The sequence below is a fragment of the Heloderma suspectum genome, chromosome 16, assembly GCF_057233095.1.
Source record: "Heloderma suspectum isolate Gila_16-S chromosome 16, 16-S_ref, whole genome shotgun sequence".
NCBI lineage: Eukaryota > Metazoa > Chordata > Lepidosauria > Squamata > Helodermatidae > Heloderma > Heloderma suspectum.
In genome coordinates, this window is record NC_139473.1 from 18,548,461 (window position 1) to 18,569,480 (window position 21,020).

Here is a 21,020-nt window from a genome sequence, read left to right on the forward strand (position 1 = left end):
ACTTTGAGGGTTAGAAGGGACTGTGGATGAATGGAATGATTGTATCAGATGAAGTTAAGCATGCAGGGAAGCAGCTGCCCAGCTGACATGAGTACGCCATTGTGTTACCTCTAAGTCTCGGAGAAGCCAGGTTTTACTGAAGCCTGTTCCTTTGCTACACTTGTTCACCAGCAGTTTCAGCAAACCTGTCTGGAGAAAGGCTGTGCGGATTTCTTCAAAGGCGTGTGCCTGCTGGACAGAGGAAGGAAACGGTGACCGTTAAAATTTGGTGCCTTGAAGCCTAGATGGCAAGTGCTTCCATGGATGTGGTTGGGGATGCTGGGAGTTGTAGCCTAACACCCCTGGAGGGCACCAGGTGCAGGAAGGATGCTGCATATAATCTCATTGTGCTAAATCTTAGGATACGCTGTTTGAATTAGCCTCTCTGCAGTTTCTTTAGCTGTCTCCAATGACGAGCACATTAGAATCGAAAGGCAATGAAGAAACAGGAGTGCACATGAAGAAAACAAGTGTTTAGCAGCACTTTTTGAGGTTTTCTCCCTTGTTTTGGGGTCTGAGATTGGTACCGCCCTGCTTTCTTCTGCAGCCACCTAGGGGCCCAAACTGATTCAACGCAATGCCAAAGTATCCCATGGAACCCACTGCCATGGATCGCTGGCTTAAAATGGCAGATCCAGCACTCCACTCACTACGCCAGGGGTTGGCAACATTCCACCTATGGGGGCACTGGCACCTGCAAAGCCCCCCCGAGTGTGCCCACCAAACCCACTTGTGCCCCGCCTGCCTCCCCTGCTCAGGATGTCCCTCCCACCCACTGCTCCTGCCGCCCACCTCCCTGCTCAGCAGCCCTAACGAGGAAGCAGGAAGTCGGCAGACTGGGGGACTTCCGCTGCCCCTTCATCTCAAGACCCGATGAAGTCCTGCTTCTTTGCTAGGGCTGCCAAAGCGAGTGAGGAGGTAGACAGCAGAAGCGGGGGCGAGGAGGTGGTGGAGAGGCCTGGTTGATCGGGAATCCTGGGTGAAGGCCTGGGAAAGCCCCAGAGAGAAGCCAGCAGGAAAGAGAGGAAGTCCAGGGGGTGCGGGCGGGAGAGCTTCCAACACTTTGTGATTGGCCATCCACCCCATGGAAATTTGTGATCACTTTTAAAATGTCCCAAAAGTTCCCACGGGACCCAAAAGGCTGCCTCGCCCGTCCACTGCTCCACCCTGTACCTTGAGTGTCCTGTAAAGTCCCTTCAGCGCAAGAGACAAGACCCAGGTTGCCTCCACTGCCTCTGCAAAGCTGCTGTCACCGCTGGTCTGGAGGAGGTGGCTCGTTATGAACACAAAGTGCTGGAGGTACTGGTGCAGCTGGCGCCGAGACTCGGGGTCGTCTTGGCTGCATGACTGAACCAGCTGGAGGTCCTTCACTAGAGAGCAGAAAAAGGGGCGCACGTCGGTCTCTGCTAGGATCTTGGCCAGGGTTGGCCTTGTTTTCTTGAGCCAGCCTGGAGCCAGTAGCGAGGGACACGGAGATCATCAAGGCAACGCTAACACCAGCTCTGGCTTCTCTAGAAGAGTTTTCAGCCATACTTAAAATGCTAATTCTGCACAACCCCCCCCCCCCCCCTGTAAATAAATTAAGCTGGTTTGCATAACGTAAGTATGCTTCTGGCAAGCCACAGGAAGGACAGGTAGGTAGGCGGAGATTTTATGGCGTGATGATGCCTTAAACTGTCTTGTGCCAGCAGCCTAGCCCCTCTAGCGCCCAAGTGGTCTGCTGTGTGCTTGAGAACTCAACCCATGGTTTGGCGAGACGTCTGAGGCCTGGTCTATACATGAAACAGAATGTGGTGGTACAGTCCTAGACTGGTAGAATAGAGGGTACCGCCACAAGACTGCACGTGGGAGACTGCATTTTTAAAAAATGCTCTCCTATATTAAAAAAAAAAACTCCTTGCAAGTAGAAAAACAACTCAACAGGCAAAGAGCTGGGATAGATGCTCTCTCCTTCCTGTGCTACTTTTCTATTTGCAGGGAGTCCCTCCACCTGTAGGAGCATTTAAAAACTGGACACTTCCACCTGCAGTCTGAACTAGTGTAGCGAATTCTACAACCTCATTCTCCTGCATTCATAGACCAGGCTTGCATAGACTGTTTCGAAGCGTCAAGAGGTACATAAATATCCAAACATCTGATCAGTTATCCTGCAATAACTAGAACTGAGCCAATATGGCCTTGTGGATTTCCTTATACCAGCCTCCTCCAACATGTTGTCCTTAGTCCTTTCAATCAAACATCAGGGGAGCTGTGTGTTAAATGCCTTAATTCGGTCTTCTCTGACCTGGCAGCTTCCAGAGTTGTCGGAGTACAACTCCCATGTGTGCATTGGCTACCCAGCATGGGCACTGGGGATGATAGGAGCTGTGGTCCAACACATCTGGAAGAAGCCAGCTTGGGGAAGGCTGAACTATACAATGGAGGGATGAATCAGAGGTTGTTCCTGAATAAGAGTAACAAAAGTGAAGAGCACAGTGGTCTGGGAATGATCTAAAACTGAAGTGTGTGTGTGCACATACACACACATATATACAGTGCGCGTGAACGCACATGCACGCACACACACACGGAGCAAGGGCAACTCACGACAAAAACTCTGAAACAGCATGCCTGATGAATCCTGAACTTGTTAACTTGATTTCTATTCTGGTAGCAACACGCACCTTTGGGGTGATGCTAAGCTGAGGGAGAGAACAAACGCACCAACCTGCTTTCCTCTTTCGGGTTTTAACATCCACAACCACCGCCCTGTTCTTCTCTGTGAAGTGCTTGAGGATGATCACATCATGGGCCTCGTTTGCATTATCCATGTATACCGATTTGGTTCCCATGCATAGAACCTGTAGTGGCAGGAAGAGGAATTCAAATGCCACACAGTTAACCAACGGAGGGTATAGCTAGTGAATCGTTTCCCACCCTAGTCAATTGCTTCTTCATTCCAGTTGTGCATGAATTTCAGAAACTGTTCCTGAAAAGCACATTGCTTATTCATACGCTCACCTCTGGAAACCCGACAAGTACCAATAAGGTAAAGATGTTGGTGTGTTTCAACTGGAAGGGCAGCTGTTTGATGCAGTGGTCTGTGAACGCAGCAATCACGTCATGCCACTGAGGGGAGGAATTCAGTGCTCGAAGGATGTCTGCCATGGTGCAGGCCCAGTCTAGGCCCACGCGGCTGAAAAGCAACAGTCAGAATTAATGGCTCATTTAGCTGCATGAGCGCTCATGGGTGTGCTCTTCAGGGGTCCCTCACACTGGTGCAGTGGGACATTTCTTGGCATGCAGGTGGTCAGCGTTGGACTCTCCCCCAAGGATAGCCCAACGTTGCAGGCAGTGGCATTGATCTGTAACAACAAACCAGTGCAAGCTGTTTTCTTCCCTGCCAGCAGCGCTCTTCTGTAAAGCTAATGGTTCTGAACTGCCCATTCAAGACCCCCCGGCCCCCCACCCAAACCCAATACTTCACATTGCAACAACCAATAATGTATTGTTGCTGGGAAAATTAATTTCCCTCCAGCTCCTGCGAGGACTGCCACTAAGCTCAGAGGCAACAGGGAAGTCTGAGGGGGGTGGCAGGTGATGTTAGCATCCCTGCTAATCAAAAGCTGCCGGGGCTGTGTCCCCCCCGTGAGCCCTGGCTCCACAACACCCACTGGTCCCTCAACGAGAAGATCAGCTGAGGCAAACAAATTTCCCCCAAAGCCAGCTCGCCTGCTATTGCTCATCTCCCCCGGGAGGGCGGTGTTCACTTCCCTGTTCTTTTTCATCGCTGAACAGAATTTCATGTCTTCTGCCTGGTCTTGTGAATGAACTAATAATATGGATATAAAAAAGGCCCGGAACCCGAGAGAAGCACAACCAACACAGTGCATCTGAGAAGTTTATAAATGGTCGTGCCAAATTACAAAGGGGGATATAAAAGTAGTTAAACTTCAATTAAAACGATCGAGTGAAGCGGTCATGATTTCACGTTCCTGTATGGTGCCTGAATTCACATTTGCCAAGGATCTCATCCTTTGTAGTGAGTTTGTTGGTGAGCGATAAGGTGGACTTCACAGCATTCCTATATGCTGTTGGTAGCCACCTAGAGACCTGTGTGGTTTAGCCTAGCCGGCAGCTTTATAATTAATGAGGAGAGTGGGCTTCTCACACAGTAAATTACAGTTTTACCTTGAAGCTGTTTATGCCAGCTGGATGATGTCAGCTCCCAGAAAATGGGACAGGCTCCTCTTCTCGTGGGAAAGAGGAGCCCCCCTTCCCCTGAGAAAAGAGTGTGTTTCTATGTGCCAGCCTGTCAGCTCCTGAACAAGGGAGAAACCTATAAAATCCAACCCGCAGGCCTTGCACTTTGGTCTCGCTCCATGGGGGAAAGCACGCTACCAGCCCGGAGAAACTGGTGGCTCAAGGAACGACTTCTCATCTATCTTGCGGACCCAGAGAGACACCCAGCTTGTGACAAAGGTGCCTGCTTTGTCAGCTGATGGGAGGTGTGAGCTTCCTTTGCGTTTTACTTTATGCATCCGTTTTCTACACATGAGCAGTCATCCTTTTGCACAAGTGACTCCGTTTCATCTTGGTAATGAAAAGAATCTGTTTTGATTTGGAGCTGATGGAATCAGGCACCCTTCTGTGCCCAAATCTCCAGCCCAACCTTCCTGAAAATTCAAATGAAATCCCTCCTCCATCTCAATTCCTGGGGAAACACTGGTAAGGGCACCTGGAGAAGACTGATGTGGGAGTAAATGGAGGAAGGAAGGCAAGCAGCTACAGAGGCAAGAGCCTTCTCAGCAGTGGCCCCCTCATCTGGAATTCCTTCCAAGGGGAGGCCCACCTGGTTCAAAACCAGATGTCTATTCGGTGCCAGATAAATAGCATTTCATTTGCCCAGCCTTTCAGAATGTTATCTAGATGGTTTTAACATCATGGACAATTTCTTACTGACCCTACTGGCTTTTACTATATGAAATAATGTCTGTCCCCCCCACACACACTGTTTTATCCTTGGTGTTATGGATTCGTTTTTGTAATTATTGTTATGTTCACTGCCCCAGGAGTGCTTTTAAACAGAAGGATCACTCAGAAATATTTAAGTTATTACATTTATCCTTTGGAACCCACTGGCATTCCATGGCAGACATGCCGATGCTGGGGAGAGTGGGGGGGAGAGGCAGGCCTGAATCACTTTGATAGCTACTGGAGTTTAAGTCCACAAGACGTAGTGATGGCCACCAATTTGGATGGCTTTAAAAGGAGGCTAGACAAATTCCTGGAGGAGAAGGCTATCAATAGCTACTAGTCTTGATGGGTATATGCTACCTCCAGTATCAGAGGCAGTATGACTACATAAACCCAGTTGTGCTTGGGAATATGGGTGGGGGATGCTGTCATACTCATGCCTTGCTTGTGTGCTTCCCATGGGCAGCTGGTTGGCCACTGTGTGAACAGAATGCTGGACTAGATGAAGCCTTGGTCTGATCCAGCAGGGCTCTTCCTATGTTCACAAAATTAATTTTTGTGAACTGCCCAGAGAGCTTCAGCTATTGGGCGGTATAGAAATGAAAAATAAAAATAAATAAATAAATGTTCTGAAGTCACGCTAGCAAAACACACCTGTCCAAGCAGACGGCTCCCAGGCTGAAGAGCAGGTGGGTTGTCTTCCAGCCTTCTGGCACAGTGGAGCCATCTCCGGCAGCAACGAGGCTATGCTTGGCCGAGAGGACCTTGGTTACGGCGGCATCCACTTCCACAGGTGTCAGCCTCCGAATCAACTGTCCAAGGAGCCCCAGCGTCAAGTGGTAGGTTTCATTTAAGTGGCCAGCATTAGAGATGACAACTTCAAACATGAGAGGCAGGATCTGGTCCAGGTTAATTAGAGACATCGTTAAGCCCTGTGGAGAGAAAACAGGGGAGGATGGGGAAAGCAGCAGGGCTGGTGATGCGGCACGCTCTCTCTCCCCGTTTCTGCTTCTGCCTACAGATTTCACAGCCCCGCCAAGATTTGGAAGCTTGCAGTTTTGCTTTTGAACTGACAGCCGAGGTTCTTGAGAAGCCAAGTGCCTGATATGGAAGAACAGATCACACAGAGCCCTGTTTGGGAAATGCTCCCTTTCATCCAGCCTTAAAGGGTAGTATCCCATGTTGGTCCTACATAGAGTAAACCCACTGAAATGAATGGGAGTAAGCTTAGTCATGACTAACTGAAGTCATGACTACATGTTTAGTAGGACTAAAGCCATAAGCTATGCCGTGAAGGGCCACCCAAGACGGACAGGTCATGGTGGAGAGTTCTGACAAAATGTGGTCCACTGGAGAAGGAAATGGCAACCCACTCCAGTATTCTTGCCAAGAAAACCCCATGGAATGTATCACAAGGCTAAAAGAGATGACGCCGGAAGATGAGCCCCTCAGGTCGGAAGGTGTCCAATATGCTACTGGGGAAGAGCAGAGGGTATTTCCAAGTAGCGCCAGAAAGAGTGAAGCGGCTGGGCCAAAGCCGAAAGGACACTCAGCTGTGGATGTGTCTGGTGGTGAAAAGAAAATCCGATGCTGTAAAGAACAATATTGTTTAGGAACCTGGAATGTCAGATCAATGAATCAAGGTAAGCTGGAGGTGGTCAAACATGAGATGGCAAGATTGAACATCGACATCTTGGGAATCAGCGAACTAAAATGGACAGGCATGGGCGAATTTAATTCAGGTGACCATCATATCTACTATTGTGGGCAAGAATCCCTTAGAAGAAATGGAGTAGCACTCATAGTCAACAAAAGGGTGGGAAAAGCAGTACTGGGGTACAATCTTAAAAACGATAGAATGATCTCAGTACGAATCCAAGGCAAACCATTCAACATCACAGTAATTCAAGTCTATGCCCCAACCACTGAGGCCGAAGAAGCTGAGGTTGATCGGTTCTATGAAGACCTACAACACCTTCTAGAACTAACACCAAAAAAAGATGTCCTCTTCATCATAGGGGATTGGAATGCTAAAGTAGGAAGTCAAGAAATCACCGGGATAACAGGCAGGCATGGCCTTGGTGTACAAAATGAAGCAGGACAAAAGCTAATAGAGTTTTGCCAAGAGAACATGCTGATCATAGCAAACACTCTTTTCCAACAGCACAAGAGGCGACTCTACACATGGACATCACCAGATGGTCAATATCGAAATCAGATTGATTATGTCCTTTGCAGCCAAAGATGGAGAAGCTCCATACAGTCAGTCAAAACAAGACCTGGAGCTGACTGTGGCTCAGATCATGAGCTGCTTCTTGCAAAATTTCGGCTTAAATTGAAGAACGTCGGGAAAACCACTAAACCGTTCAGGTATGACCTAAATCATATCCCTGATGAATATACAGTGGAGGTGAGGAATAGATTTCAGGGATTAGACCTGATAGACAGAGTGCCTGAGGAACTATGGACGGAGGTCCGTAACATTGTTCAGGAGGCAGCAACGAAATCCATCCCAAAGAAAAAGAAATGCAAGAAAGCAAAGTGGCTGTCTGATGAGGCTTTACAAGTAGCTCACGAAAGAAGGGAAGCGAAAAGCAAGGGAGAAAGGGAAGATATACCCAACTGAATGCAGAGTTCCAGAGAATAGCAAGGAGAGACAAGAAGGCCTTCTTAAATGAACAATGCAAAGAAATCGAGGAAAACAACAGAATGGGAAAGACTAGAGATCTCTTCAAGAAAATTGGAGATCTCAAGGGAACGTTTTGTGCAAAGACGGGCATGATCAAGGACAAAGAAGGCAGGGACCTAACAGAAGCAGATGAGATTAAGAAGAGGTGGCAAGAATACACAGAAGAACTATACAGGAAAGATCTGAATGTCCCTGATAGCCATGAGAGTGCGGTCACTGAACTTGAGCTGGACATCCTCGAGAGTGAAGTCAAGTGGGCCTTAGGAAGCATTAGTAACAACAAAGCTAGCGGAGATGACAGTATTCCAGCCGAGCTATTTAAAATCCTAAAAGATGATGCTGTTAAAGTGCTGCATTCAATATGCCAACAAATCTGGAACACTCAACAGTGGCCACAAGACTGGAAAAGGTCAGTTTACATTCCAATTCCAAAGAAGGGCAACGCCAAAGAGTGTTCAAACTACCGCACAATTGCGCTCATTTCACATGCCAGCAAGGTGATGCTCAAAATCCTACAAGCTAGGCTTCAGCAGTATGCGAACCGAGAACTACCGGAAGTACAAGCTGGGTTTCGAAGAGGCAGAGGAACTAGAGATCAAATCGCCAACATTCGCTGCATCATGGAGAAAGCAAGAGAATTCCAGAAAAACGTCTATTTCTGCTTCATTGACTACTCTAAAGCCTTTGATTGTGTGGATCACAACAAACTGTGGCAAATTCTGAAAGTGATGGGAGTACCAGACCACCTTACCTGTCTCCTGAGAAACCTGTACGAGGGTCAAGAAGCAACAGTAAGAACCAGACATGGAACAACCGATTGGTTCAAAAGTGGGAAAGGAGTACGACAAGGCTGCATATTGTCACCCTGCTTATTTAACTTATATGCAGAGTACATCATGAGAAATGCCGGGTTGGATGAATCAGAGGTCGGAATTAAGATTGCTGGGAGAATTATCAACAACCTCCGATATGCAGACAATACCACCCTAATGGCAGAAAGCGAAGAGGATCTAAAGAGCCTCTTGTTGAGGGTGAAAGAGGAGAGTGCAAAAGCTGGTTTGAAACTCAACATTAAAAAAACTAAGATCATGGCATCTGGCCCCATCACTTCCTGGCATATAGAAGGGGAAGAAATGGAAGCAGTGACAGATTTTACTTTCTTGGGTTCCAAGATCACCGCAGACGGTGACTGTAGACATGAAATTAAAAGACGCTTGCTCCTTGGGAGGAAAGCTATGGCCAACCTAGACAGCACAATAAGAAGCAGAGACATCACCTTGCCGACAAAGGTCCGTCTAATCAAAGCTATGGTTTTCCCAGTAGTAATGTATGGCTGTGAGAGCTGGACTATAAGGAAGGCTGAGCGCCGAAGAATTGATGCTTTCGAACTGTGGTGCTGGAGAAGACTCTTACGAGTGCCCTGGACTGCAAGGAGGTCAAATCAGTCCATCCTAAAGGAAATCAACCCTGAGTGCTCATTGGAAGGACAGATAATGAAGCTGAAGCTCCAATATTTTGGCCACCTAATGCGAAGAGAAAACTCTCTGGAAAAGACCTTGATGCTGGGAAAGACTGAAGGCAAAAGGAGAAGGGGACAGCAGAGGATGAGATGGCTAGATAGCATCACGGATGCAATGAATATGAACTTGAGCACGCTCCGGGAGAGAGCGCAGGACAGGAAGGCCTGGCGTGCTATGGTCCATGGGGTCACGAAGAGTCGGACACGACTGAACAACAACAACAACAAGCTTAGTCATGACTAACTGAAGTCTCATTCATTTCAATGGGTCTACTCTACGTAGGACTAACACGGGATTTTACCCAAGGGGTGGATAAAGAGGTCCATTTACCATGCCGTGATTTACTCGAGCGTGTATCTAGTAACCGTTGTTCAGCCAGTTCCTGCCAAGAGGTAGGAAGAAGACTGCACATGAAATGTAGACGTGTGGCAAAATGACTGGCTACCTATCCCCAACATGCATCTATCTGATTGCCAGTTTAAACGCCACTTACTAGAGAGAAATTTGAAACCTGGTGAGCGCCTCAGGCTCTCATACTCCACCCTCTTCCCCATGACCTCACCATGGAGGAAAACGTAATGTCTACCTAGGCTGTATCATATTCAAATAAACTCATTTCCTCCAGCTCCTCCAGAAGTAACAGAGGTTTGCTATTATGGCTTCATGGAGATACCACATTCAAATACATCCGGTTCAACCTGGGCCATGGAGGAACTGATCTCTCTTGGACAGGTAACATCTGCACAGGTCTTTGACTTCCCTTTTAGGCAGACCACTGCTTTGTGCTTTAGAGTTAACACCATCCAAGGACACGCTAGTGCATATTTAAAGACACCGTGAATTCTCAAGCTTTTGCTGTGATGTTCTCTGACGGAGAAGCTTGTGCCTCCTTGCCAGAATTAGGCCTGGAGCTCCTTGGGCTCCTCTCTGCAGCCAGTCTGGTTCTTTCCTCCCCAGGGTTATGCAGTGGATGCATGGTAGGCATTTCCTACACCAGAGTCAGGAGGAGCTGTAAAGTGAGAAGCCGGCATGAATGGGCTGAACGAATGGAGAAAGGAACATTCCACAAGGACTGCTAGGAGAATACAAATTTAACGGGCTCCGCAAAAGCCCTGTTGCTTCGAAGACACAAAAACAGGCCCGGGGAGGGGGGCGTCCCTCACACTGGAAGGGCTGAGCGTCATGATCCTTCGTCCTCCCCCTTCGCAATCAACGCACTCCAGGATACCAGGCTTCAGGCCAACAGTACTTTATTAGTCAACGACTAGCTTCTTTACAAATGCAGATTCTAGGAAACTCTCAGACTGCAGAGAACCAGCTAATCCACACAGCTAATCCACACAACTACGAATACTGGTAGAGGAGATGAAGTAGTAGTTAGAGAAGTTGCCAGCAGTCTGGGCGTGAACTTCACAGCCAGACTAGCTTCGCAGGGATGCCCCTCCCTTACAGCGGCTCCCTCCTACGTTGGCTTCCATGCGTGGCCAACCTGGCGGAGTGTCTGAGCCCTGCCCCTCACTGTTCCCGCTTCGCTCTGTGACAGACCCCAGCATCCCTCAAGTCACGCCCCTCACTCTGCTCCTCCTCCCCCGAAACCTGGGTTCTCAAGGAGGAGGAAAGGGGGGGCCATTCAGGCTGAGCCATCTGCGAGTCAGTATCTTGGGAAGAAGGCCTTGCCATATCTGAGCTCACTAGGGAGGGAGCCTCCCCCTGTTCTGGCTGTTCCCATTCTGAATCTGAGCTGCCAGACATCTCTACACGCTCAGATTCATTCCTGACACTGAGCACAAAGTCACGGGCATAGCCCTGCCTCCAAAGCAGGTGGGAGGAGTAACCCAAACCTACACAACCACTACTATTGAAGGAGAATGGCAAGACAAGCAGAGAGAAGGCCAGTAAAGGAGATGCCACAACCAACTACTGGCTCACACAGTCCTCTTTGCATCTTCCTTTACCCACTTCCTCATTCTTGGCGCACAAGAATCCCCTTGCTGCCTTCCCCGGGTTGTGCAGAGGTCCTTACTGATTTCAAGCGAGGCAACATGGCAGCCAGCAGCCCAAGAATCCTCTTCTGGGAACATTCGGCAAAAACCTCCTCTTGACTAGGCACTGCCTTTCCTTCAGCTTGGGTTGAAGACAGAATGTCAGCAACTTCAGCATCTTCAGCATCTGTAAAAAGCATCCCCCGCCCCCAAATACAGAATTATTATTACCATTGACAATATTGGTAATGCTAACTCTACCACAGATTTTCAGTGCATATATCCAATCCTTAACGATAGAGGCAGTTCACATTTCCTCACCACATCTTCACCGCAGCTTGGTGCAGGGGTACATCCTGGCCCCCTCCAGATGTACATATAGAATCATAGGGTTGGAAGGGGCCTACAAGACCATCAAGTCCAACCCCCTGCTCAATGCAGGAAGCCTGATTCCCAGGCAGACTCCCATCCAAGTACTAACCAGGGCTGACCCTGCTTAGCTTCCGAGACCAGACAAGATCAGGCACATCCAGCCCTGTCTAGGACTACTACTCCCCTAAGCCCCAGCCAGCATGGCCAATGGTTAGGGATTCTGGGAGCAGTTGTGCAAATCCTAGAGGGTACCGGAGTAAGGCCTGCTTCTGAACTAGTGAGATAGGAGTGGTAGTGTCAAGGGCTCCTTGGAGGGCTCTCTCAGTCTCATCCAGTAGCCAAGTCCAGACACAGACAAAGGGATTCTTTTCAAAGCTTTATTCTTCTTTTACATCTTAACAACTCTACAGGTAGCAACTAGATCTGAGCAGCAGAGTACCTATGCCCTAAGTTGGAACAGTTGGTCCCTGTTTGAAAGGGAATTACTGGCAAACCCCTGAACTTAAGGACTAGGGAGAGTCCCTCCCCTTTTCCCTTGGATCCTCTGGGCGCAGCCGTTGTTTTGAGCGCCAACCGGGCACTACGCCTCCTTTCCGCGCCCTCCATCTGGCGCCGCTCTCTGCGTCTGTGTCGCGCGTCCACCAAGACTGCTTCCTGCGCTTGATCACTCCCTGGACTGCTTTCTAATCTAGGAATGCTGGTGGGAGGAATCTCTGTCAACTGCGGGCCCTGGGAAAGAGGAGCGCGCTCCTCTCCCAGGAGCGACTGCTCTTCCTCAGAATCAGAACTACTCTGGGATTCTATGGGCTCAGTGTCCACCCTGACAGGTAGTGACCTAAGATCACACGTGGAGACCCGAGACTTGAGGACGGGGCCATGAGTAACATTAGAGAGAACATTCCATAGGCTCATGCGCGCCCTCCACATTCATGAACTCCCCCCGCCCCACATTTTTGGCTCTAATCATGGTGCACCATTACATCTGCAATATGCTGACGATGGTCAGCTTTAAGTTTGCAGATGATGGACAGAATATATAAGAGGTAGCATTCTGGAAATTCGTAACAGTTTTCAAGATGCAGTTTTGGCAGCCCCATTACTGTTCCCTTTTCAAACACCCTTGTACATGCACTTAGGATCTGTTTAGACCAGAAAATATGTCTCCAGAGGTTCTGGGCTTTGCACTCACAGCATTCCTGACCACTGGCCACGCTGGCAGGGCTTCTGAGCGTTGACATCCCAAGTATCTGGGGATCTTCTGTCCAGCCCTGGTTTATACAATCCTCCAAAACGGGTTTTAGAGGAACAGAAATGCGCAAAAGGCCTGTGAACGCCGTCCTCCCCTCTCTCACACAGCTTAGCTTTTGGCTTGTAGCTTAGCACTAATCAAAGCTCGCTGTAATGTTCAGCTCAGCTCACTATGGCTAACGCTTGCTCTTCTCTTTAATACTCTGAACCAGTTTAACTGTGGAGATTACTAATTTATTTATTACATTTATACCCCACCTTTCTTCCATCATGGAACTCAAGGTGGCTGCATGTGGTTCCCAGGTGGTCACCCCTCCAAGCACTGACCAGATCTAGACCTGCTTAGCTTCAGCACGGAGGCTGCTTCATGTGCCTTCAGGACTTCGCCCTGGGACCAAACCAGTATAATTGTGCTGGCCAGCAACTTATTCACTCTCCATTCACAAACGTGTTTCTCCACATTTAAAACAAATTCCATTTGTAAGCCTTTAAGGCAGAGGCTGTCTTGCTTGTAATCTGCATACAGCACTTAGTAAACATTAGGCAATTTTGAAATGATTAATAGCTGCCAGTACACATAGGAACATTTATATAAAACCAAATTGGCAGTTGGAAATTTCCTAGCAATACCATTGACCTGGAAGGACTGCGTGTGAATGAGAAGAGAAAAACAAACAGAAAAGTGACTCATGCTTTTATGAAGGAACTAGGAAGTAATCCTTACCTGGAGACATGTCACCTTTTGTAAGCAAGTCTGAATTTACAGCAAGTCTCTCTCTCTCTTTTGACACCACCTCTTTCTTTGGTGGAAGACCGTTGGACGGCTTGCTCACCATTTTCACTTTATGCTCTCGTTCAGTGTTTACAGAGGCCTGAATTTCATTAGTGTCTCCATTCCCCTAGGAATAAATTACGGACAAAAATCGCAATGCTACTCTTATGCATTTAGCTATTTTAAGTTATAACTTTTTTACAACCACAATTCAGATTACCAGAACAATATAGTCCACAATATACTACCAGAACAATGTAGTCCAACCACTGCAATGTTTATTGGCCTTTCCCACTATTCAGCACTCAAAGTCATTCCTAGCATGTGAACCAAACACCCACTTTCCTGTTCTCCCAGGAAGCATGCCTAGAGATGTAAAATTTCAGGAAACTTTCAAGTCATAGAAAGATACATTTTTCCTTTTTCTTCCAGAGAAAAATTATTTGGGGGGGGTGTGAAAAAATATGCAGTACTTTTTTTTTAAGCACCCCTTACAGATCTAAAGTCACGTTATTACTTTAGGAACATAAAGATGCATTACATATAACTTGGTTTGCTCATACAATAGTCATTAAATTTAAATAAATTTAAAAGTAAACTCAGCTAGTAAATTTGAAATTACTGTCTGAATAAAATATAGTTTTAAATGTAATATAGCAAACATAATAATTTATTGAGAAAACCAAGTTATATACAATACATTTTAGGTTCCTATTCTATGTCTGACCTGAGGGAACTTCAGCAAGCAGTCCCTGAAACATCTGAATCATCCTAGAAGCAGGAAGAGCTGGAGGCAGAGGAAGACTGGTGTATAGCATCCGTTTGTGAAGCATTGGTTGGGATGGAGTTTAGGGAAATTTGGTGTGAAAGAAAAGCTTTTGGGAGCTTATGTAGCTGTGGAAGACTTTCTTACCTATTAGGAATGGTAACCAAGCATATCTCAATCTATTATTTGAAAAGTAACACTTTATCCCCTTTAGTAAACGGTTCCCATTAATAAAAATCTTCACTTTTGTTCATTTTGAAAGGTTTTCTCTAGTGGTGGTGTAAACCCCACACCTATGCTAAAGGAACCAACCTACTGAGTTTCTTTTCAATAGAGAGGGTTTAAATTGGTGGCAGCAGTTAAAGGTTTATAGCTGAGGCAGCTTTCCCTAAAAGTGAGGAACTTTATTAAAACCTTTGGCAGTGAGTTCCTTAGACCCAAGCCTCAAAGGTTTTTTTAAAAAAGAAACAGAGGTGGAACAACACACACATTCCATCACATATGGTAGGAGTGGCAGGATAACCTACAGCATTTCACTCACATGTGGGTTCTAGAAATGCATTAACTGACTGCTACAGAATCTAACCAGAACAAGGCCAGAAACACAGGACTCTATAGAACAAAACCCAAACCGTCAAGAATGCACGTGTTCTTCACAAAATGATATGATGACATGCTGGAAAACTGAGCATGACCTGAAGCATCCCCAAATGTCTTATCAGTAGAAGTTACATTCAATCACTAATTTTAATAAGGAATGGAAGAAATAACTATGCTGGAAATCTTACACAGTGGACTAAACCCCCCTACTGCATCAACTTGTATGGAAATGTTACACCTCTAGTCTTTCAGTAAAAGCCTTCCTATTACATAACGTTTAGAAATCATTTCAGGGAAGTGAAGGCTGGACAGCGATATATGAACACCTTAAACATTTTATTCGTGATTCTAGAAGAAAATTATTTCATCATCCAAAAGTGTTCCGTTTTTTAGCCAGTGGCGATGCTGGCTTGGAATTATGGGAGTTGCAGTCCAACACATCTGGAGGGCACCAGGTTGGGGAACAATGACTATGGGTTTGAAAGTAACACTAATCTCAGTTCATTCAGGACAAGCCCCAAGCGAACAGAGGTCTCATTCAACCCCTGGGCATCCATCATTTGGCCCAGTTATGTCCTTCTGTGGACTAAAAGCAAGTTTAAGTCAATGTAAGAGGGTTTGGGAAGCTTGGAAAATGCAGGGCTCCCAACCCTCAACATGGCATAGAAAAAACTATGGCTAACTTCAAGACAGACTCCAGATTTTTTCCGCACAGTTTTAAATCCTGCTTTTCTTGGTACACGTGCCCACTTATAAGCAACAGAATAAACGAACAGAGACTTGCGGGAACCTGAAAGGCCGTAACACTTATACGTGCATACCATGAGCATCTTCTGTTTTTGCTGCAGGAGGCTAACAGAGCTGCCCTTCGGAGCAAACGACTGCAAACCTCGCAAGGAGGTCGAACCCCCCACAGGAAACTGCCTTATGCCGGGTCAACCTATTTGTCCATCCAGGCCAGACTGGCAGTGGCTCTCCAGGGCCTCTGGCAGAGAGAGTCCTCCATGTCACCTGCTAGCTGACCTGTTCTCAAACTGGAGAAGCCAGGGCTCAAACCCAGGACCTTCCGCTTGCAAAGCACGTGCTCTGTTACTGAGACGTCGCCCCTCCCCTACACTGAGCAGCCTGCAGTACAAAGGTTCACAACACTTCAAACCCATTGCCAGCTTTGCAACAGCCCCGTATGGTAGGCCACTCTTCTCATCTCCATGTTGCGGATGGAGGGCTGAGCTGGAGAGAACAATGCCTTGCTTGCAGCCATTTTGGGTGCAATCCTATGCATGTTTAGACAGAGAAAAAGCCTACACCTCCCAGCATGCCCTAGCCAGCCTTTTCTCTGTCTAAACATGCATAGGATTGCACTCTTAGTGACTCAGTGGCCAAGGAGAGAACTGAATAGGGAGCACTGCATTGATGTCCCAGCTTCCTTCCACTGAGATCAGAGCAGACATCCTCATATTTGTACCTGCAATAATCTGTATTTTTAAGCAATCTATATAGCTAATCTGGATCATCAAAACAGGCAAAGGAGAGATCAGTTTGAAGCATCGGTTTGTCTTGTTTTACTTATTACATGTAAGCTGCTCCGGGGTCCTTTTTGGCTGAAATAGTTTAAATGAACAAAAGAATATAATTAAATATTTTGAAAAGTATTTACGTTGCAGTGGATGAAAGGTGCAGGCATCATCTTATTATTTTCCACAGCCTCCTTACTAGCGTAGCTTTCTACGTTACTGTCTGTGGAATAATCAACAGATGGCGTCACATTTTTGGACAAAGATTCACCTTCTGGCAACATGCAGAGCAGAGCTAGACTTTTCAAACCTGGATGCGGGGGAAGAAAGTGAAGATGTTCAAGAGCGTTCAGAATATGAACAGACCAAATCTTAAGTGTGAACTTCATCAGGCATGGGGGGAGCGAGGTAGGAGAGAAACATTCAACTCTCATCAGAACACGGGAAACATTTGGAGCTGCGGGTTTTGAAAAAACAGACTCCCACACAGTGCAGAAATCCACACCCCTTTACGAGCTGGGCCCAAACTCCAGTTCATAAGGGGCTTGCCCCCCCGCAACCTGCCCTGCCAGTTCCAGCCCTACTCCCCCACCCAGTTAACACACAGTTACAAAGGGATGGGGGGGGGAACAGGGACTAAAAGCTAAGACAGGATCTCCAAACATCCCATCCTGCTGCCAGTTCGCCACCCCCTTTGCAAGGATAAAATGAGAGGGGCAGAAACAAGCAGGCCTGGGGGTTTGGTTTTCTCCCAGAAAACCCAAACAGATGACATAGTGAAAGTGGGGTGGGAGAGCTCACCCATCACCACTTTTAATTTGCCCCTTTAAAGCAAAAAAGAAAAGAGAGAGAGAGAGAGAGAGCTCAAGCCTCCTCAAGGGTAGCAGGATTCCCAACAGCCTCATGGCCCAGTTTGGCAGGGCTAGGAAGGGCTTGCCTTCAACTCTGAAAAGAAGCCTGAGCCCAGATTCTGGCCACTTCCCCATTATTATGAGTGACAGGAGCACACTAGCGGAGAAGAGCCTGGCTAGAGCAGAGGTGGGCAGACACCAGGCTTGCGGGATCGACTTCGTTTGTTTTACAAGGAGCCTGAGCTCCACCAACTGGATCCAGGTGTGGAATATCAGCGACTCGAGCAAGCGGACACGCGCTAAGAATAAAGGGACAGGCGGTCTCTCTGGAGTACACGTTCAGCCCCGGAATTTGGGATCAGTGCCAGAGCCAAGCTCATGAGTCCTTTCACACAAAAATGTGCTCCCGCTCTTGCTCCCTGCCCAATGCTCTCTCTCAGCAGCCTCGGGGGACGGGGGTGGGGGGACGACTTTGTGGTTGTTGCTACTGTTAGGCAACGGGGCGTCAAAAAGCCCTTGTCGATCTACTGCAAATCACCCCAACATCTACCAGTAGATCCCAATCTGCCTTCTGCTCACTCCTGGCCTAGAGGGGACATCTCTCCACTCCTATGGGGGCTTTATAGGATTATAAGTGGGTGAACTATGGACTGCACAGCCCATGCTGGGTCCCATGTAGTATAGCGGGGGGGGGGGCGGGCGCTGAGGGAGGTCAGTGGAACTGTAGTACTTTTGGGCTGCAGCAATTCTAAATGCAGGAAGGGGATCTCTAGAGAACAGAACCCTCTGGAAGAAAAGGGCACTCCTATCAGCGGGCCTTGCATTGGTATAGAGCCTGTGCCAGGATAAGAAACCCCCCTGGGTGCTCGGCCATGGGTTCAAGCAGGCATTATCCCCCGGTTCACCTTTTCCATGCTGCACTTTCATAAGACAGTCTCCAACGAGCCGAATGCACTCTTGCTGCAGGAGCCTGGCGTGGGAGACGATCTGGGGGCTGAGCGCCTCGCCGTCCGTCTGTTCGCCGCTTGACAGGTCGGCGCTGTAGAGAGCCAAGGCCGAAAACAGCAGCCAGGAGTAGTTGTGGAGGTACGGCTGGATGAGCCTGTGGCGGTCGCTGACCCTGGTGGTCATCATGGGATACACCGTGACGCGGTGAGCGGGCAGGTGGCTGAAAAGGAGACGGGCTTCCCGTGAGGAAGGCGGGCTGGCGTGACCGACTGGCAAAATGCCGGCAGCAGGTGCGCCCACCCAAGAGCGGCTAGCGCTCCCCTGGAAGGATCACGGGGCACGTGAGGCGCCGCTGCCCCCTGCGCACAAAGTTGCATCACAGCTCCTGCCTGCCAGAGCAACTTCAGCTGCGAGGAACGAACAGAGTGCTAGGAAGAGCGTGCTGAGAGGCCTCAGTGTGGAGCAAGCTCAGCCTGCTCCAGGGGTGGGGGAGCTTTTGTGGTCCGGGGGACAGAGTGCCCCCCTCGGACCGACCTGGCGGGTGGGATAATGTCAAAGGGGAGGGCCCCTGCCCCCAAAGCCCTTCCGCTGATGTCATTCCCCCCCCGCCATGCTTCCCTTCCTCCATGGAGAAGAGCCAGTGTGGTGTAGTGGCGAGTGTCGGACTAGGAGCCGGGAGATCCGGGTTCTAGTCCCCACTCGGCCATAGAAGCTCACTGGGTGACTTTGGGCCAGTCACACACTTTCAGCCCGACCCACCTCACAGGGTTGTTGTTGTGAGGATAAAATGGAGAGGAGGAGGATAAAATGGAGAGGAGGAGGATAATGTAAGCCGCCTTGGGTTCCTTGCAAGAGGAAAAAAGGCGGAGTATAAATGCAATAAATAAAAATAAATAAATAATGCAGAGAGAGGCATAGAGAAAGAGACTCGGCTGGGGCTGGGGGAGTGTTTCCTTTGAGCGGCAGCAGAGTTGGGCTCTGTGAAGGTTTGAGGCCTACAGAGGAGCCTATCCCCCCAAAATGGGTTCAATACCTTGGAGAGCTCCTTTAGAGTTCTGGCTGAAACCCAGCATGGATTCACAGCCCCATGGAAATGGGAGCCACCAGCTGCCACTGCCAGAGCCTGCCTCTCTTCCTTGGACTCTCCCCTCTCCCACTACCGGACCACCTAACACCCACCGCCCTGTGGGAAAGGACTGTCAGATGCGAACGCCTGCCCACGCCGAGCTGGCGGCTCTCGCGTTGTTTTAGATTTAAGTGCATGGTTCTTGGTGTAACTATTGTATGGGTTGTGAGCTGCTTCTGTAGTCCAAAAGCAAGATATAAATCTAAGCCTGGGTGCAGGAATGGCCCTCCAGGTCCCCCAGAGGGCCAGACCTCCTTCCCTTGGTCCCACCCTATTTCCCCACATTATTTGGTGGTAAGAGTGAAACGTCTCTCCTAAGGCTAAGCTTCAGACGACAATGAGCTGATATTTTTGGCCCCGCCCCTTTTACCTTTGGCCCTGCCCATGACTGGAATGTGGCCCCCGAGAGCTTCTCTGAAACAGAATTCAGCCCCCAGGCTGAAAGAGGTTCCACACCCCTGATCTAAACGAACAACAGGAGAATCAAGATGGCAGTGCATGCTGGGGTTGAGAAGAGCCATCTGTCCTTCCACTCTTCAGGAAGGGGGAAAGATGGCACTGTACTATAGATAATGTCTGCTTAATGGAGAAGATCAGGAGAATGGCTGAGCTAACTGAGGCTGGGGGTATCAGGATGAGTCTCTCAAGAAAGTGACCCCACCTTTCCCCACACAGCAACCTTCCCCAACCTAGTGCCCTCCAGATGTTTTGAGCTTCAACTCCCATCAGCTCCCATGGCTAATGGTCAGGGATGCTGGGACCTGTAGTCCCAAACATCTGGAGGGCACCAGGTTGGAGAAGGCTGCCACAGAGCAATGCCCACATGCAGAGGCAAGCCCCAAGCTCGGTCACGTTATGGATCAACATTTCCTAGAAGCAAAAGGCACAGTACCTGTCAGCGTACTTCTTTGCAGAGTAACATCCAAAGCAAAGGTCAAAATCTTCACACACGTTGCAATTTATACGCTGGCCAACGATAATGCCTTGACAGTGGTTGCAGGCATATTCCATGTTGACCATGTCGTGGCTGGCCTCATGTCCTTCGGGCCTCACTCCACCTGCGTGCAAGTCAACAAGGGTGTTGGAAGCGGCCACCCTAGAAATTCTCCCCCACAAACACACACATTGCTAATGTTGAAAGGTTGTAGAGGGAGGGGAAGACAACGTGAAGTTCTTCTTCTCTCCCAGGGAAGCTCCTGGGCACAAGAAGGGCAAGCCCTGGGATTCTTAGAAAATCTTTCCTTCTACACCAAGAATGGGCAACTTGTGGCTCTCCAGATGTTTTGACCTACAACCTTCCTCAGCCTTGGTCAGCGTAACCAATGGTGACGGACAATGGGAGTTGTGGGCCAAAACATCTGGAGGGTTGGGAGTTGTCAGCCAAAACACCTGGAGGGTCACAAGTTGTCCACCCCTGTTCTACCCACACTCTCCACTGCCTCATACCTATGCGTGTTTATATTCCCAACTTCTAGGCTGGCCCTCCACACACAAAGTGTATGGATGATATTGTTTGCTTCAAAATCCAAGCAGCTGGTACCAAACAGCAAAAATATCTCCTTGAATGTTTACATTTACCCCTCACCCTCTTACACACATCCAAACTTTCATTACAGAAAACTGAGCATGTCTCAGAA

The 21,020-nt window shown here is 48.4% G+C and overlaps 1 protein-coding gene across 9 annotated transcripts in view; it reads right to left on the reverse strand.

Annotated features, from left to right (window-relative positions):
- The window catches only part of ZZEF1 (zinc finger ZZ-type and EF-hand domain containing 1), a 129,959-nt gene that overhangs the window by 26,041 nt on the left and 82,898 nt on the right, over positions 1–21,020 (reverse strand). For 5 of the 9 annotated variants that reach the window (XR_014786139.1, XM_084822807.1, XM_084822803.1 and 2 more), the window contains 10 exons: positions 20,276–20,441; positions 18,215–18,477; positions 16,602–16,768; positions 13,531–13,705; positions 11,228–11,373; positions 5,650–5,927; positions 3,040–3,214; positions 2,747–2,879; positions 1,213–1,409; positions 109–231 (listed from right to left, as the gene is read on the reverse strand). Coding sequence is in view for 8 of the 9 variants with exons in the window: in XM_084822807.1 (XP_084678933.1) it covers positions 109–231; positions 1,213–1,409; positions 2,747–2,879; positions 3,040–3,214; positions 5,650–5,927; positions 11,228–11,373; positions 13,531–13,705; positions 16,602–16,768; positions 18,215–18,477; positions 20,276–20,441 (1,823 nt within the window). In the remaining variant the exon portion in view is untranslated. The remainder of the gene's footprint in view (positions 1–108; positions 232–1,212; positions 1,410–2,746; positions 2,880–3,039; positions 3,215–5,649; positions 5,928–11,227; positions 11,374–13,530; positions 13,706–16,601; positions 16,769–18,214; positions 18,478–20,275; positions 20,442–21,020) is intronic. The other 4 variants (XM_084822806.1, XM_084822805.1, XM_084822804.1 and 1 more) reach the window with 2 other exon arrangements.